At 45.8% G+C, this 18,865-nt stretch overlaps 1 protein-coding gene across 1 annotated transcript in view; it reads left to right on the forward strand.

Annotated features, from left to right (window-relative positions):
* Positions 1–7,812: 7,812 nt before the first annotated feature.
* The window catches only part of LOC130077238 (NACHT, LRR and PYD domains-containing protein 1 homolog), a 34,235-nt gene continuing 23,182 nt past the window's right edge, over positions 7,813–18,865 (forward strand). Inside the window, exons 1-6 of the mRNA XM_056242406.1 lie at positions 7,813–7,896; positions 8,075–8,323; positions 9,265–9,309; positions 9,457–11,131; positions 11,252–11,335; positions 11,771–12,028. Coding sequence (XP_056098381.1) covers positions 7,878–7,896; positions 8,075–8,323; positions 9,265–9,309; positions 9,457–11,131; positions 11,252–11,335; positions 11,771–12,028 — 2,330 coding nt within the window. The 5' untranslated portion in view covers positions 7,813–7,877. The remainder of the gene's footprint in view (positions 7,897–8,074; positions 8,324–9,264; positions 9,310–9,456; positions 11,132–11,251; positions 11,336–11,770; positions 12,029–18,865) is intronic.

Below are 18,865 nucleotides of genomic sequence, written 5' to 3' on the forward strand. Positions count from 1 at the left end.
TGACGTCATAAGATGCAATCGATATCGTCATGAGCTCAGGAATCAGAGGAAAAAAGAATTTTGTTGATAGGCCTTACGGTTCAAAAGTTATTAGCATAATATGAGTGAAACTTTGGACAGGTGGTGGCGCTAGAGGCAATGGGCCCTATTTTAACAATCTAAAACGCAAGTGTCAAGCGCAAAGCGCAAGTAACTTTGTGGGCGGATCACGGCGCTGTTGCTGTTTAACCGGCGGGATAAATGACTCTTGCGCTCGACGCAAATCTAAAAGGGGTTGGTCTGAAGTAGCTTCATTATTCATAGGTGTGGTTTGGGCGTAACGGGAAACAAACCAATAAGAGTGTCACATCACATTCCCTTTAAGAGCATGATGAATGAGGTGCGCTTGTTCCATGGCGCAATACTATTATAACGGCGCATTTGGCGCGCTTCAGAATCGGTTCACAGCCGAGGAGATCGATGTTCTCGTCAGGGCCGTAAAAGAAAGAGAAGTAACAATGGGGATGGGACAAACCCACCAAAATTAGCTTTGGTTAAACATGCATATGATAATTTGGGTAAATGTGTAAGCTTTATGCCTATTTTTCCCATCGTCATGGACACAACAATGATTTCCCTCGTGTTTTAATATTTTTACTTATAATAATGTATCATTAGCAAAAAGTAAAATGCATCTGTGTAGATGAGAGAATCATCTATAGTGTATGCGCGTTATTCACACTCTGTATTATGGCCAAGCATGCGCGCTTAAAATAGCATCTGAATGTACGCGCAACGCGCCACTAACTTTGAACTAGGTTTTTTTCTGGTCAGTGGCGCAATTGTTTTCTGGAACTGCAAAATAGCACCAGGGATTGTTTGCGCCGGAACACGCCTCCTTTTTTGCGCTGAACCGCCCAAGGAGCGCAAGTTCATTCCATAGTTTGCCGGCGTGCGTCTGTGGAGGGAAAAGTCCGCTTTGCACGGGTGCAAAATACGAATGATACATGCGTCGGTGTACAAAGTCAATTGCGCTGGGTGCAAGATAGAGTCCAATGAGTTAGAGACACCAAAATTGGTGTATTTAATGTTGGGACTGTCCTCTATCAGAATGTCAAACCAAAACAACTTTCCCGCAAACGGTTCTATGGGCTACCATAGACGCCCAGTCAGAAGAAGAAGAAGAAACGACAGAATAATAATAAGAACTGGAACAGATACAATAGGTGCCTCCGCACCTTCGGTGCTTGGCCCCTAAAAAGAACGGGAATAGATACAATAGGTGCCTATTCTGTCCGAAAGTGCAGTGCTGTCCGTTCGGACCAGTACGTGCTTGTGCAGAAGCAGCCCCCTGAGGTGGCACAAGGCTAAGCGTACTGCTTGCAACTCTTGGCAGTTGATGTGCCAATGCAGTTGAGACCCGTCTACAGACCTGAAACTGCATGCCCGTTGTACGTGGCCCCTCATCCGTTGGCAGAGGCATCTGTGAAACCACAGAATGCCTGGACACCTGGACTAAGGACACCTGGACTAAGGGCATTCCGGCCCTCTCCGGGCTCTGCCACGGCCATTTCGTGACTCGATCGTGAAGCCAGCACTGAAGCGGTCTCATATGAAGCAGGCGAGCGGCGTTACTGCAGCTGCCATATGCCCCAGGAGCCTCTGAAACTGTTTCAGTGGGACCGCTGACCTGCCTTGAAAGTACTTGAGGCAGTTGAGCACTGACCGGACGCGCTCCTGGGTGAGGCGCGCAGACTGACCGACTGAGTCCAACTCCATACCGAGATGCGTGGGGCAGAGTTTGCTCTTGTCCCAGTTGACCTGAAGTCCCAAGCCGCTGAGATGCCGGAGCACCATGTCCCTGTGTTCGCACAACAGTTCGATCGCTCCAAACCAATCCTGGGGACGGACGCAATCGAAGATGCGCTTCTGTGTGAGCATTTTAAACGGGAGCTTGTGCAGGCCCCGATTCAAAACTCGCAGGTCCAGGATCGGCCATAACCCACTGCCTTTCTTGGGTACAATGAAGTAAGCTCTGTAGAACCCAGACCTCATCTCAGCTGGAGGAACCGGCTCGATCGTGTCCTTCGCCAGCAGGGCGACGATCTCTTTCCTCAAGACAGGGGGATCGACGCTCCACACTTGGGTGAAGCGGATGCCCCTGTACTTGGGAGGTCGGTGGGCAAACTGAATTGCATAGCCGAGCCGGATGGTACAGATGAGCCCGCGGGATGGCCTCGGAAGTACTAGCCAGGCTTCGAGAGACCGTACCAACGAGCCCAACCGGACCACCGGTGTACCCGCGGAGGGGCAGCAAAGTGGATGGCAGGGACCGGACTCCGGAGGCATTACTGCGGCCGAGAGAGAGGTCTGGGTGTGCGGCAACACATACCTGCTACCGGTGGGCAGACGGCAGGGAAGGCCCGGAGGCGTTTGGCTGCTGGCTGTCCCGAGGCGAAGGAAGGAGGGGAAACGAGGAGCGAGGCCCGGGGGCGTCGAGTCCAGGTTTCCGCACCTCCTTGCCCAGCGGGAGACGAGAGTGACAAGGCATGGGAGCGTCGCTCACTGCAGTCCGCACCCTCTTGTGACCCAGAGATGGAAGAAATTGCTCTATAGAAAATATGGGTACCACTGGACTCCGGGGAGCCAGCGGCGGAACAGAATGAAACAAAGATTCTCCACCTGGTCGTCCTCCGGGGGAGGGAGAGGCAAGGACACCATCTCCCGGAGAGCAACTTCCTGCGAAAGCTAGACGTCACAGTAGAGCTGGCTGTGACAGCTTTTCCACAGGGGACTGACACCCTTGGCGACAAACAGACTGAGGAGAAAACACGAGTGACCCGGTAGCAAACCTTGTGAGATGGGAGCATCGAGAAAGCGAACTTTGGCGATGTCTCGCACCTCTGCAAGTTTTAGCCCCGGGACGCTTCTGGACCACCAGTGTGGACATCGTCTGACCGAGGGCCAGTGCTGTGACTTAAACCACGGTCAGTCACTATGCACAGCTAAACCTCGACTCAGAACTACCCTCATGCACTGTTTGTTTTGGCCTTACACAGACTTGTAGTGTGGCCATCACATGCAGGGAAGAGGTGGTCTGCCATTAGCAAAGGCATGTTTGGCTTTCCACATTGGCACCAATATGCTTCCATACTGCCAAAGTTTTTCACACTCATCCGGGCAGGCACGGGGGCGGGGCAAGGCGATATGCGTTGCACTGCGCCCCCAGAGTAACCCGGGAAGTGTGGCTGTCAAGTCTGAATCTGATTCAGCATGAGCACACACATCATTACAGTGGGAACTCAGCATCATCATTTCCAGAGTGTAACAGCCCTCTCTCAGATGCAGTGATCAACATCTGATCCTCCCCTGGAGCCCCGAATGAAATACTTGGTCCCTCACGAGAATGACCGGTAATTCCACCCGAATGCTGCCAGGCATGCGAGACAGTGAACGTGGCAATCAACCTTGATGGCACACGACACGCTGAGCACCCAAGCCCTCGTGAGAAAGGCAAGATGAACAAAGTGCCGACGTGGTCATGCTCTCATAAGAGAGCATAAACCACCCACGAATACAGTCTCAGCATGTTTGCGATGCGCTAGAGGAGTGAGGGACCCCTAGGAGGGGGTCTCGTCGGGGAACGCTCACTGTAATCCTCAGATCACCAAAGCTATTAGCCAAAGAAGCCCTTTTCTGGTGGCCACCAGAAGAGGAACAAGATCGGGGAATAGGCAAAGGGACTCCAACTCATTTGAGGCACTTGAGTCTTGACCGCACATCTAAAGTGCCAAATGATGCGCGCTGGGTTGCCGTGACAACCCGCGCTGTCAGCCGGCAGCTCGACGGCACGCTGAGCGGCTCAAGCCTTTACGAGAAAGGGGAGACGAACAACGTGCCGACGTGGTCACGCTCTCATGAGAGAACATGAACCACCCACGAACGCAGTCTCAACATGCTTAAGCCCAGGCACGTGAAACAGTGATAGTGGCCGTCAAATGAGGACAGGAAATGATCGCATCCAGAAACACACGGGTGAAACATCATCCTGAAAAGGATGTCTTCACCCATGTTGCTCTTTTTTACAGAAACACTCTCTTTATCGTGCTGAAGCACACAGGGATCAACGCGGCAACACAGCGGGGAAACTGCAAGCCCGCTGTGTGCACTCAACCGAATACCAGTTGTGACAACAGCTCTTTGTTTAAATATGTAGATCGCGTGCAGTAACAGCCAGCGCCCGGGAGCTCGCGAACATCACTGAAGCGCCGTAACACCAACACAGAGGTCTCATGAAAACAGAGACTCGTTGTGCCATCCACTCAGAGGACACAACCGGTCGGCTCCGAAGCAAAAAGCAAATGTGTGTGTGCTCGCTTCAGCTTTATACCCGCACTGGCTGGCGGGGCACGGAATGCAAGTCTTGCATGCCAATATTCATTGGCTCGTTTTAGTTTCAATCGAAGGCAATTGGTCCGACGAGACGTAGGAGTTTCCGAACGAAAGGGAACTAGTCTTTCACTCTGTCTGTGTCTCTGTGTCCGTTTGAGTCTTTTCAAATTGTGTGCTAGGATAAAATACATTGTAAAACGTTTAACGGCTTAATGTCCTAAGACAGTTATATTAAAAGATCAAATTCTGTACACACCTTATTAATAAAGCATACTGTATAGTCTACAGAAAAGCAGATGAGCCCAGAATATGAACGCAACACGTCTAATTAAATGCTAAATTTCCTCCCATTGAAAACCGTTATTATAAAGAAAACACTTTACGTGACTTTCTATAGGAGGAACACGTTGCGTTCATATTCTGGGTTCATCTGCTTATCTGCACATAGTATGGTTTCTTAATAAGGTATGTACTATGCCACGTAAAAGTGCCCTTTAAACGTTTTAAAGCTTTTTTCACGTTAAGCGTTTTAGAATGTCCTGAGGAAAACAAATTTGTTAAAGTTGGCCTGCAGAAGTGCGATCATGGTTTTCCTGATGCTAAATCCAGCCTTGGAGAATATCCTTTCTGATGGTGTGCATCCACACTTTAGATTTTCTTTTCCCAGACATTTTTAATGATTTAAATCCCTGCCGCCAAAACGCTCCTCTTTTGGTCACGGATCGAAAGTGAAACTTAAATCTGTCACGGTGTTTGGATTTATTCACGCACGTTAAAAATATTTATTAAAAGCTTCTTCCTTTGCACATTTGTATTTACAGCATTATCATATTAGGCTCCTATATTAACATATTGACAGAAAACCGGTAATTCTGGATTCTGGTCAGGGACTGGAGCCTGTACTGGACTCTGGTCAGGAGCTGGAGCTGTCACTGGGCTCTGGTCAGGGGCTGGAGCCTGCACTGGACTCTCGTCAGGGGCTGGAGCTTGCACTGGACTCTGGTCAGGGACTGGAGCTTGCACTGGACTCTGATCAGGGACTGGAGCTTGCACTGGACACTGGTCAGGGACTGGAGCTTGCAATGGACTCTGGTCAGGCACTGGACTCTGGTCAGGGACTGGAGCCTGCACTGGACTCTGGTCAGGGGCTGAAGCCAGCACTGGACTCTGGTCAGGGGCTGGAGCCTGCACTGGACTCTGGTCAGGGACTGGAGCCTGCACTGGACTCTGGTCAGGGGCTGGAGCCTGCACTGGACTCTGGTCAGGGGCTGGAGCCTGCACTGGACTCTGATCAGGGGCTGGAGCTTGCACTGGACTCTGGTCATTGGCTGGAGCTTGCACTGGACTCTGGTCAGGGGTTGGAGCCTGCACTGGACTCTGGTCAAGGACTGGAGCCTGCACTGGACTCTGGTCAGGGACTGGAGCCTGCACTGGACTCTGGTCAGGGACTGGAGCCTGCACTGGACTCTGGTCAGGGGCTGAAGCCAGCACTGGACTCTGGTCAGGGGCTGGAGCCTGCACTGGACTCTGGTCAGGGACTGGAGCTTGCACTGGACTCTGGTCAGGGGCTGGAGCCTGCAATGGACTCTGGTCAGGGGCTGGAGCTTGCACTGGACTCTGATCAGGGGCTGGAGCTTGCACTGGACTCTGGTCAGGGGCTGGAGCTTGCACTGGACTTTGGTCAGGGGCTGGAGCCTGCACTGGACTCTGATCAGGGGCTGGAGTTTGCACTGGACTCTGGTCAGGGGCTGGAGCTTGCACTGGACTCTGGTCATTGGCTGGAGCTTGCACTGGACTCTGGTCAGGGGCTGGAGCCTGCACTGGACTCTGGTCAGGGACTGGAGCCTGCACTGGACTCTGGTCAGGGGATGGAGCCTGCATTGGACTCTGGTCAGGGACTGGAGCCTGTTCTGGACTCTGATCAGGGGCTGGAGCTTGCACTGGGCTCTGGTCAGGGGTTGCAACCTGCACTGGACTCTGGTGACATATCCATTATCATGCCATGTAATGACAGAACTATACAATATGAAATTTGACAATACTGAGTCAAAAGCAGAAGTTGACTGATACATTTATTTATCAGAGAAAATTAATCAATCTCCTATGCCTCTACCATTTTGTTTTGTGAATGTATATTCAGTAAAGGCCAAATTTGGGTTGTGCAGGTTAGCAGTCCTGGCGCCAGGACAAACGACTTTGTTTCTCTTGTGCCCCATATTGAAAAAAATGAGAATTATTTAGTGTTAAACTAGTTAACACTAGTCTGCGGCGCGCTACGGCTGCGACACGGCTACCGGAGCTCATCACGCCCACTCTAGTCAATGCTTGTGTTTACACCAACCGCGACGCGGCATTTCAGAAGCATCCTAGAAGCAGCTCTCCGCACCGCTTCACTAAAGATAGGTGCTATTTTCGAGACAGTAAGGTCTGTAAGGACTCCCAATTGTATTGCACACCAATATATCCTTGGTAGAAACCATAGACTGTAAGGTAGAAACCCCAAAATCAAGAAAAACCACATCGAACGGGCAATTCACATGGTCTCACGCATCCAGTAGCTTTGCTTCTGAAATGCTCCTGGTGTGAGTTGGCACAGCGTGGAGGACGGAATAAAATCTTGTCGGAGCCATAATGCGCTGCAGACGTGTGCAGTGTACAAATGGGGTAAAGTCAAGAACAGTTCAGATGGTTCTCGTTTATTGTTATCTTATTCATAAGTGTTTAGAAAAACCCTGCACGAACGCTCAGTCACATAATCATTCAGATCACCACTAGGGGGGGCGGGCCTGCATGTTAGATTAATTTTTGTACATGTCAAGTCAAGTCAAGTCACCTTTATTTATATAACGCTTTTTACAATACAGATTGTATCAAAGCGCTTCACAGTGATAACATGAAAACAATATAACAAAAACAATATAACAATATAACAAAAATAATATTATTGAATATTAAATGTTAAATGTCCCCAACTAAGCAAGCCAAAAGCCAAGGCAACAGTGGCAAGGAACCAAAACTCCATCAAATGACAGAATGGAGAAAAAACCTTGGGAGAAACCAGACTCAGTCGGGGGGCCAGTTCTCCTCTGACCAAACGAAGGAACAGTGCATGATTCGGGCAGTATTACAAGTCAGATTGGAATCGGAACATTTAGAGTATTTATCCATTTCCATCTTTTGGAAGTCCAAGTAATCACACCGGTATTAAGACGAGTTGTGTCCATATCGCCCGTGTTGAGTCATCACTTCACAGGCTTTGTGATTGGGGCATCTGAAGTCTCCGTGAGAGGCTGGATACAAACTGGAGCTGACGAACGCCATTTTCTCAGGACTCGCGTGTCACACGTCACTTAATTTACTGCATACCAATAGTGTAATCTTTGACCATGGGTCACAAAAGCTCTCTTCAACCATCTCACACTATGTGATTGTGCATTATGTTTCATTTCCTAGAGGACAACTTAAGACAGCTCTCTACAACACGTCATAGACACTTATGAGACACTATGGACCAAGACTCAGAGCGTAAGTAGTTACCACAGTAAAAGCAGAGATAGTCATATGAAAAAAAACTGCATTACACTGATTAAATGTGAAGTGGCCCAATTAAGTACTTGCTACACTATAGAATATGCCGTTCTTGAATCTTATAAAATCACGTTCTTCCTTGTGAGCAGTTATCATGTTATTATCTCTCAACCAGGTGCTCGGTTTGTGGACGAACACTGGGCGAAACTTGTCCAGAGAGTACAGATGGTGATGCCGATAGCGGATGAGCTGCTGTCCGGTGGCATGCTGGAATGGGAGCCGTACTGTAAGATCAGAGCAGCAGATACTAACCAGGAGAAAATGAGAGAGTTTTATAAAGTGTTACAATCTGGAGGAGACAAGGTTAAATCTGCCTTGTATTCTAGACTGGAAATCCATGAGCCATCTCTGTTTAGAGACTTAGGTAATAGCACACTAATTTTGGCTATTATACCACATGTGTCTAGACCTATAGTATGTACTGAGATATGTACTGTTAAATTATGTACTTTAACAGGCATTGCACAAATTGCAGAAGCTCTTGTAGAAACCTTAAATATTTTGTCTTAACTTTCCATCCTGTTAACTTATTTCTGTCAGGACCACTATCGTCAAATTTGACAATTAGCATATATTTTGGATTGGCGGTATGGTTCTGTTCTGGGCCGCCTGGCATGGATAAGAGCAAGGAGAGCAACAATAACACCCTTTAGGGTAAACAGAACAGAACCAACATGAATGAATTGCAGATATCATTAATGTCAATATTTTAATGTACAACATAATTCGAGAATTTAGTCTGACTCAAAGGGGAATCAGAAAGCCAAATCCTGACTGATGAGAGGTGGAGCTGGGGAGGTTGGAGGGTAATTCGCTCCTGAGAAACGCGATAGCTGCTGATAATACTGGAGGAGCTTATATATGAATATAGTGATGGGCGTCATATTCCTATAGGTAGATGTGGATCAGTTGAGAGTCTGAGAGTCTTTGCCTTTCAAACTGGAAGTAGAAAATTGCTAAAAAAAAATCACAAATAACTAATTTCCACTTATGGATAGACTTTATGAGTACTTTTAGTGTTTTCGAATAACGTGCAGTCTGTACATATTTGTTCCCATCTCAAAAAATGTGTATCACCAATACTGTTAGTTTAGGGCAGTTGTGGCACAAACCTTACATTGGGTGGTGGTCTAATACATAATAGATAGACAGATAGATGGATGGACGGACGGACGGACAGATAGATAGATAGTGAGATAGATAGATTGATGTAAAATGTTTGAAAATATATGTGAAATGCCTTAATCAATATATAAATGAATAAATCAATTAATGTGTTAATCAAGTGTGTCTAATGTTCTACAGTCTCCACAGGACATCACACACGCTCTGAAAAAACACATTCCTCAGGTGACTGATGAATTTTATAATAATACGTTTTAAATATTGCACTCCATCGACCTCATAATTGAGTTGGTATTTGTCTGCTCTGGAATTTCTTACTGTATTATAATCAGGAAAAAAAACTAACTCTTTGAACATTGACTGTTTCTACAGAAAGCAGCCCAGTGATTCACAAATATATGAAGCGGATCTGCAGCGAGTATCAGTATGTGACTGAGTATAACTCACTGCCTGGTGAACATGTGCTGCTGTCTGAGCGCTTCACACAACCTCTGATCCTTCGGAAACATAGAGATCGAATAGAGCGAGAAGAAGAGATCCGCTCCAGTGGAGAGAGCTTCCAGCAGGTCCTCAGCTCCAGGAGCAGTGGAGACTCTCATCTCAACTCTCTGTTCGACCCAGATGACCACGGGATCAGTCCCAGTTCTGTGATACTGCAGGGAAATTCTGGAAACGGGAAATCTTTCACTGTGCAGAAGATCATGATGGACTGGGCATCTGGTGACCTCTACAAAGGGCGGTTTGATATTGTGTTCCACTTAAAGTGTAAAGAAATAAATCGCATTCCTGGCGAGAAGAGTTTGGTGGAGATCTTGAGCTGCAGTTGTAGTTTAACATCACATGAGATCTCACAGATTTTACAGCAGTCGCCAGAGAAGGTGCTTGTGGTCATTGATGGATTTGATGAGCTGAAACTCCCACAGGACATTAATGACACGTCAGCACACACTGATCTGCTTCAGAAAGCCCGACCTGTGGACACTCTTTGTGCCCTGCTGAGGGGTCGAATCCTGCCAGAGTCTTTCCTGCTGGTCTCCTCCAGATCTACAGCTACAGACACACTCAGTGATCTGCTCAAAGGACCTCAGCGTTTCTCTGAGATTGTGGGATTTTCAGAGAAGGGGGTGAAGGAGTACTTCCAGAAGTTTTTTCAAAATGAGGAACTTTTCAGGGACGCTTATACATATGTGAAGGCAAATGAAACCCTCATCACTGCCTGCTCAATCCCTGTCATCTGCTGGATCATCTGCACAGCTATCCAGGAGCGATTCAAATATGGTGAAAATGAGACAAGCGGACTGGAAACCACCACCTCCATCTACGTGGACTTTGTGTGCACTCTTCTGAAGCATCACTGCCAGGGTTTGAGTCAGTCCGTCCTGACCCTGCTGAGGAGTCTGGGTCAGCTGGCAGAGAGAGGGATGCGGGAACAGCAAGTCCTGCTGGATGAGGATAGTGTGAATGAAACCATTTCAGACCCGGCTGGAAATCCATTCTTGTGCAAGTTCCTGTTTAAGAGACGAGTCGACCTGGAGACGATGTTCAGTTTCATGCATCTCAGCTTTCAGGAGTTCTTCTGTGCTCTGTACTATGTCCTTCTGGATGAAGAAGAGTCCCTGGGGAAACTTTTAATGGATAGTTCCTCAGAAACACGTTTTGAAGCTGTGGTGCAATTTGCATTTGGTTTGTTGAATAAGGATGTGAGATCCACACTTAAAGAACACGGTCTGTTCATTCGTCCAAAAACACAGGCTCATCTGAAAGAATGGATTTTGGAAAAGGTTAAAGGTTTTTCCAGGTCTTCGAATTTAGTATTTATTCTTCTTCACTCTCTCTATGAACTTCATGAAGAAGACTTTGTGAAAGAAGCAATGGCATTCTGGAAATATATTAATCTATTTGATAAATCCCTCAGTAGAACAGACTGCTGTGCCCTGCTGTACTGCTGTCAGTGCTGTCAGAGCTTTGAAGAACTTTATTGTTTGAGTTTGAAATCGGAATATCTGTCTATGATTTTGCCTATACTTCACAAGTTTAAAGATGCAAGGTAAATGCGTTGGTCTAAAACAGATATTTGGTGGATGTAATTTATATCTAATCTCTAATTTGCTATTGCAAGTTGAACTTAATTAGTCTCTACAGTGATGTTCTGTATTTGATTTTGAAGCTTTGTTATAGAAGATCCATCAGTCTCTGATCTCGGTGAACTGATCAACACTGTCACGAGAGGACAGACCCTGAGCTCACAGAGGTAATGTTATAAAATGTATTTTATACATTTGATGTGTTTTATGCACACATGCTATTATCATTTAATGTGCTTTTGTTTAACTTTAAGGTTCATGTATATTTTTTCTGTGCTTTGATTTGCAGTTTTTATGTAAGATTCGGTAGCTCACATGCTCTATTTGATCATTGTTTTGGTTTGCAGTGTTTGTGTATCCATTTACCACTCACATTCTCTGTCAATCATCAAAGAGCCGTCCAGGTGAAGAACAAGTGAATTCTTTTCATCAAATAGTTATTGTTTGACTATTGCTAATGATGCAAATATTGTCTGGTGCCCAACAAACCACCAATTAATCATAATTTAAAAAGAAATCACAAAAAAGATATTCTAAGCAAGAAATTGACTTATAGAAACAACAACTTAAATCTTCTTTTTTTTTTCTTTTTTTTATAATAGTGTCTACATAAAGATTCACCAGGATCACTATCTGGATTTGGGTTCATTCAGTCTCACCTTTTCACACCCAGTTCTCAACATCGACTGGACCAGACTTTTTCAGATAATTAAGCAAAGGGATTTAGAAGCATTCCTGTCTGTTCTCCATTCCTTCTCTAACCTGGAGAAGATGGAAATGAGCGTGAAGTGTCTAACTGAGAAGTTGTCTGTTTGGATCCTCCAGATGAGCCAGAACTGCCCCAAACTAACCGAACTCACGTGAGAAACATCTGAAATCACCTCTGTCCTGTTTCAATGTGAATTTGTCCGTTGATGATGTTGTGGCTTTTTCTTTCCAACAAACATTATCACTGAGTAAGAGACACTCTGAGTCCAATTTAATAGTTTATAAAGTATTTATTCTCTTGCAAGAGAGATCTTCGTCACCAATACACATTCGTGAGTCAGTGAGGAGAGATAAAGAGAAGCAGTGTGTAAGGATTCAAGGGCGGATCTAATCCGTGGGGAATTTGCATATCATAATTAATAATTGGTAATTAATAATTATTCAAACATGTTTGGAGTAGATCAGTCTTACATGTTAATAAATCTCCCGATAAGGGAGGATCTGTCATTTTACCTGCATGCATGCATGTGAATCCCTGAAATTAACCACAAGTTGATTGCAATTAATTACACGGACCATGTTTCACAAACAGGTAAAATGAATTAGCTCAATTGTCAGGATAATATTTGTGGGATCCACAATATCATCTTACTTTATAGGATTTCAGGAAACGCAATTCTCTGGCCAGAAGAATTGGTTTTCCCGCCCTATAAACACATACTTTTTAAGGTATATTTAATTTTAGTAAGCTTGTAGCATAAGATCTTTGGCACTTAAGGGACTTGAAACTGAGCAAAGAGAGAGTACATCAATCAAATGAATATATATTTAATTTAATAGAGGCATGACTACTTATGTATTTACTACGGTTACACGGGATATATATGTATTTACAAACACATAGACAACAATGAACAATACAATAAGACATCAATGAACGAGAAATGCGTAAAGTTTGGACAATGGATAACTTACACGCGTGAGCGAGTAAGAGAGAGAGAGAGAGAGAGAGAGAGAGAGAGAGAGAGAGAGAGAGAGAGAGACAGCATGGGTACGATTTTTCCCTAGACTTTCACCTTTCTGCAACAACACGAAACACATAATCTTAATGCTTCTGAGAAGCTTCAAAAGAGATACTTGCACAAGTTTTGGTCTCTCTGTGTCCGGCATTCCTGCGCGGCCTTGTCTGGCCGCGTGCGTGAGCGGAGTCCTTTAAGAAGCGTCACGTGGTGCTGCTTGGCGCGCGTGTTGAACGGAGGTTCAGAGTCTTTGGGTAACATTACCAAAGGAAGATAGTTCGGCTAAGTTCGTTTCACTTCGTGGAAGTGAACTGAGTCGACTACGGAAAACAAAACTTTGACTAACAAAGAAAAGAAATAAAGATCTCTACGGGGAAATCACGCGGAGTTAACGTTACATCTTTGCATGGTTGGTGAAGAAGCGCGTGCGTCGCTCGGTCCGGCGCGTCACGCGGTCACGTGCGCGTGTTTCTCCTTCAAAGCGAGCGCGCGCTCGTTTAAAGGTCCCTTGTAGATGGATTTGCTGAAGAGATATGTCACGGGGTTTTCTTTTCAATCGTCGATTGGAATTAAACACAGAGACTTATCTACAACTGAAAAACACAAACTAAACTAGAAACAAATAAAAGAAAGGCGAAGAGCTCGCCCGGAGGCGAGACGTTACATTATAACACGAGGACAAGGGAGGAAGAGAGCGTCCAGAGGGAGGTTCAGTCCTCTTTAGAGGAACTGGAGTCCACACCTCTGAGGTGCGAACTGGCCAATGACATTCAACGAAACTTTTGGCGGCCAAATTCTCTTTGTCTTGTCAAAGTTAAACTATGGCCGTGTCGGCCTCTTTTATGACCAGTCAGAATTTGTCAGAATCATTCCACAAGATGGTAAAAACATAGAAAACATACATTTTACTGTAATCTTCTGTATCTGACCAAATCAGTTGGAACGAGATAATTAAAACGGTACCAAACAAAACATTTACACATAGTTGGAATACGAAGATACATCTTAATACATAACTATAAACTCTCAAGAGTTTCACTGATACGCTAGGAGATCATATCTAGACTACCATGGACTGGGAAACACACAGACATACAGGAATATATCGTATACAATTGGTAATGGCTCGTTTTATGAGTGTAATGTAAAGGTCCATTATGTGTGTGTGTTGGTTTGTGTGTGTGTGTGTTAGAGTTCTGTTATCTCTCTTGCAGAGATGGGGGAGGGCATGGAATGTTCAAGCATTTTATGACTCTGGCCATTCCTCTGAAGCTTGCGGGCTACAGTCCGGGTGAATCTCGCAGGACATCTGAATATGTCAGTTAATTTGGTGTTTAAGAGAAAGAACCTTCAAGATTTCTTATAACACCCCTGCATCACAAAGTTAGCAAGATGTAATGTAAATCAACAAATGGGAACGAAGGTTGGAGTTTATCGAGACTAAACATGCTACAGAGTGATTTCTGTTTCTCATAGTATGCAAGTCACGTCTCAACATTAACACATTAGAGTTTACAAGGCCACACAGACCAAACAACATAAAGGAAAATCATGAGATGGAACATTAGATGCATGTATCACATGGTTATATGTATATACATAGAATATATAGGTTTAAACCCGGGTTCGTTACTTCTTCTCAGCAAGAATAAGGAGGAATCCCACTCTCTGGGACATTCCAAGGGGTAATAAAGCTCAGTCTTGTAACAGAACACCCCGTTCTTTGTGTGTGTGTGAGAGAGAGAGTGTGTGTGTGTGTTGTACACACGTTCTTGCTTGAGGAAAGGAGGAAGTCAACTGACAGTCCATACCTTACAGTCCCCCTTTTCGTCCGATGACGTCCCTTTGTGGACATCATCGGACGACACATCACAATGGGCGGATGGCAGGTGAATCATGACTCATGCAGCAGGTGGTTATTAGGGCTGAGGATTCAGCTCTATGAAGTTCGAAGCTGCCTCTGGCCTGGTCTCTGACTTGGCACCCCCTTTTTGCGGGTTTCGTCCGAAACCTTTCGTGAGCTTGGCTGAAGATGTTTGTATCTCGTTAAGTCTCCTGTATAGGATGAAGGTCAAGCCCAGTGTCAGGGTGTGTCTGACTACCATAGAGGTACACAGTGCAGTGTCGGCTGCGGTCCAGGCTTGGACAACAGGTGAGGTAGTCAGAATGGGTAGTCGAGACAAAGCTTGGAGGGCTGTGTCGATAGGAGCAATGTCAATTAGCTGGGATCACCCCCCTTTCGCAAACCACAACTCCCGTTCTGGAGTTAGGGTGAAAGTGTGGTTCCTGGAGAAGGATGGGATTTCCAGTTTTAATTTGTACTCTTTGCATGGAAGATGGTACCATGCCAGGTCGTCAAGGTGAAGGATGGCACTTTTCGGTGCTTGGATTCACAGGCTCTAGTGGAGCGAGGTGACACAGGTGTCAGTGTCATTCTGGTCGTAAGTGAGTGCAGCTGTGCGCACAGGAGTGTTAGCGAGCCGCCTGTCACTTACACTCTCTGCTTGGGTCTTGATGCCTTGAGTGCGTGGCTTGGCTTCGGCAGGGCAGCGGGTGTCGCTGATCTGCAGCCCGCAGATTCCGTCAGTGTTGTCTCTGAGGAAAGGCTTGTTAGGGCAGAGATAGTGAATTTCTTTGGTCAATGTGCACACGTACGGGTTCGGAGCTTAGGACGGCTTTGTGTTGCTGTCGTTGCAGTCAACCCCGTCCGGCGTGTGGATCTTGATGTGAATGTTACTTTTCAAAATCTGACCTTGACAATGTTCTTGAGCCGGTAGATTCGGCTTGACTCTATGATGGGCAAGTTCAAGAGAAACCCCCCCCCCCCCCTTCTCTGCTTGTAGTCGACGCAGAGAGGGATGGCACTACCCAGAGAGTAGGAAAGGTGTATTTGTAAAGAGTCAGTTGGCGTGGTGATGGCGGACGCCAGCACGGTTTTCACGAGGCTTAAGGGTATCAGGTGCGGTGGAATTCTACCCACGGCGAGGCTGTCGATGGAGGAGTTCACCCCCTGCAGCAGGTTTGTCATCAGGGCTGTTACCAGCTGAGTTTGAGCAAAGTCATTCTGGAAGACAGTAAACAGCTGTTTCATGGAGTGAGTGTTGGAGTGCATGGGGTTCAACGCTGTGAGTGTTGAAAGTTACCACAGTTCCCTTCAGTGTCTTGTCGATGGTCTGCAGGGATGTAATCTGTTGTGAGTGCTCTTTTATCTGTGGAATCTCAGTCTGTATTTCGGCTACATGCTGTCCCATGTTGGCGAGGTTTGCTGCATTCATGCTGGACATACAAGTGTTAAACAGAGTTCTGACGGCAGTGCGGCGGTGGTTGTGGCCACCTGGCTCCGCTAGCGTGACAGTCATTTTCTCAAGTTGCTTGAGCATGTGTTCAACCACGGTCTCAGCGTGAGTGCGGGAGTCCTTTGTCCATCGGCACCTACCCAGCTGTATTGTGTTGTTACGCTGGGGTAGTGTGTTCTGTAGGCGTTGTGAGGATCAGGTGGCACATTCACTTTCTGAGTGCGGGTCCGGCAGAAAAGGAGTCCTGGTGCCAGACCTGGTGAGATGTCCGATTGCGGTTGCCCTCTGGTTGGCTGGAGGCACAGCAGCATCCTGGTAAAGGTGAAAGGGAGAGAGAAAGAGAGAAAGGGAGGAAAAATTTCAGCGAGTCTCGTCCTTGGTTGCCCAGGACAGTCTTTCCGCTTTGAGAACGCCGGTATGCCACTTGCTTCGGTGTCTTGCAAGTGTCTCTGGTGCTGCGGCGTGCAGCGGCATACATTGGCATTACCCCCCTTTTGCACAGTGGCATCACAAGCTGTGGCGCGGTGATGGCATCAGGTGCAGAACGCTGAATGTTGTTTAGTACACGCAGCATGTGCTTGTTGACGTAGGTTGTCTGGGGCACCGGTTGTCGGTTTGTGCAGACGGCGTCCGTGGGTGGTTGGAGGGGTATGAGAGGTGGTTTCTCATAGTGTCCATTGTTTTGTCATAGTCTTTGGTAAGCTGAAAGGTTAAGGTCAGGTGAAGCAGGGGCTCTGTGACTTTTGTCACACTTGTGGGGAGAGACTAATGCATGACCCTAAAAGTTCAGAACCACGGTTTAACGGGTTCACTAGGTATGTAGCATAAAGCTAGGTGTTTCACGTGTGGCTAGCTAGTGAAGTGTGTCTTGTATCCTTATCTTAGCTGTGGATGTTAGGAGGCCAAGACTTTATGTGGTTCCGAGAGTATGTCCTGTGAAGGGGATAGCCGAGATGAAATAATTGTCTTAAGACGAAATTATTTCTCTGGACTTAACTAGTGGGTCACTACGGCTTGACGAAGTGAATGATAGGGGGAAAAAGGACAGCTGTCCTATTCGAATAATGCTTATTATCAATTCTCTGGACTATAGTTGTGCCCTAGTAAAGTGCTGAAATACTTGTGTTTCAGGGTCACAAAAATGAGTGCGCTTGTTGAAAATAAACACAATCACAAGTAAAGGTGTCTCTGTTTCCTTTCTGGGCCCTATGGGGACTGGAACCACATTTGAATAAGAGAGGAAATAAAAGTAAATCATATAGATGATCGAATAGCCAAGGGAATAGCTGAGTGCTATTATTATCAAAGTCAAAGAAATTAAAGAATTAACGAAGAGCAAAAAAAAAATAAAAAATTAAAAGCGAAAAGAAATAAAAGTGGTCAAAACTACGGGAATGATCTTAAGGCGAGAATAATCAGTGGCCTTAGTGACTAAACTTTGGATTTACCTGGGTCAACACTTCATAGTGGGTTACGGCGATTGCGTGTTCCAGACCACACCGTGTGTGTCCCATCAAAGGGTTAGTCACCTGCCGATGAAAATCCCTATTGCTATATGAATTCTTCTCTAGCTACACAGTTTACATGTAGTTAAACTTAAGTTTAATTAACAGGTCATCTGCGAAGTTATCCTCCGACGGTTAGTAAGGACTATGCCTGAACTAGGGAAGGTAAACTTTAGCTAAGAGGAATTGCAAACACGGAAAGTGAATAATTAGAAAACCTAACCAGAGTTAAGGAAAGTATTCTAGAATACGTTGCATTGTGTGAACACAAGCGGTGATTAAGGGTTCAAGTAAATGATGCTAACTGCTAACTGTAGAAGTTATTATTTAGCTTAGCATAAGCTGGATGGACGCTAGGGTAGGTTATCTTAGCTTCCTAGGCTGGTTTTTTACAAAGTGACATCACAAGTTAGCACTTCCTGTGACAGGTTGTTGTCATGGGAACCAGAGCATGTCAGACAATTCAACAGTTTCTGAAAAATGTCTGTACATTTTACATGAATTATGCATGTTTAAACGGGTTAACAGGAGGCACTTATATTTTAAGACCTTCCAGAACTTGGTGTTACATTAAGTAAAATGCAGATGTGTTTTGGCATTTGCTAATTCTACTCGTGGAATAGTCTCTTTATTTTACGCAACTTAATCTATTTGTTTACAGAGTAAGGAAATAGATTTGCTGGAAGTCAAAGCTTGTCTAAGCATATATAGTTATGTCCCTCTCGTGCATAAATGCTGACTTCTCGGCGAGTGACTTGTTTTGATCGCTAGGTAGCTCTCTGTTTGTAGATGCAGCTAAAATTTAGGTGAATTACATCAATCTAACAATAATTTGTAAGGCCTTTACATTTGTAGAAAGGGGAGCATCACCCAGGTCTACCTAGATATTAACGAGTTCGTTTGCCCATAAAATCTTTAAGATATTAGGTTAAACTTATTTGGCTTGCTGTCCGCTGGAGAGGGGCTCGATGAAGCAGCTTCAACTCGAGCTCTGATATACCCCCCAGTGGCTAAATGTAGGACCTGTTAATTAAAGGGCAAGGTACCTAAGATGAAGGTGGAGTTTGGGGAGGTGGAGGGATACTGGAACAGCTGATACTAGGGAGAGGTAAGCGGCTGCTTATATACTCTGTTTGTTGATTGAAAGATTGGATGGGCTCGCTCCTCCC

The sequence above is a fragment of the Rhinichthys klamathensis genome, unplaced genomic scaffold, assembly GCF_029890125.1.
Source record: "Rhinichthys klamathensis goyatoka isolate OS25496 unplaced genomic scaffold, OSU_Roscu_1.1 h1tg000726l_1, whole genome shotgun sequence".
Lineage (NCBI taxonomy): Eukaryota > Metazoa > Chordata > Actinopteri > Cypriniformes > Leuciscidae > Rhinichthys > Rhinichthys klamathensis.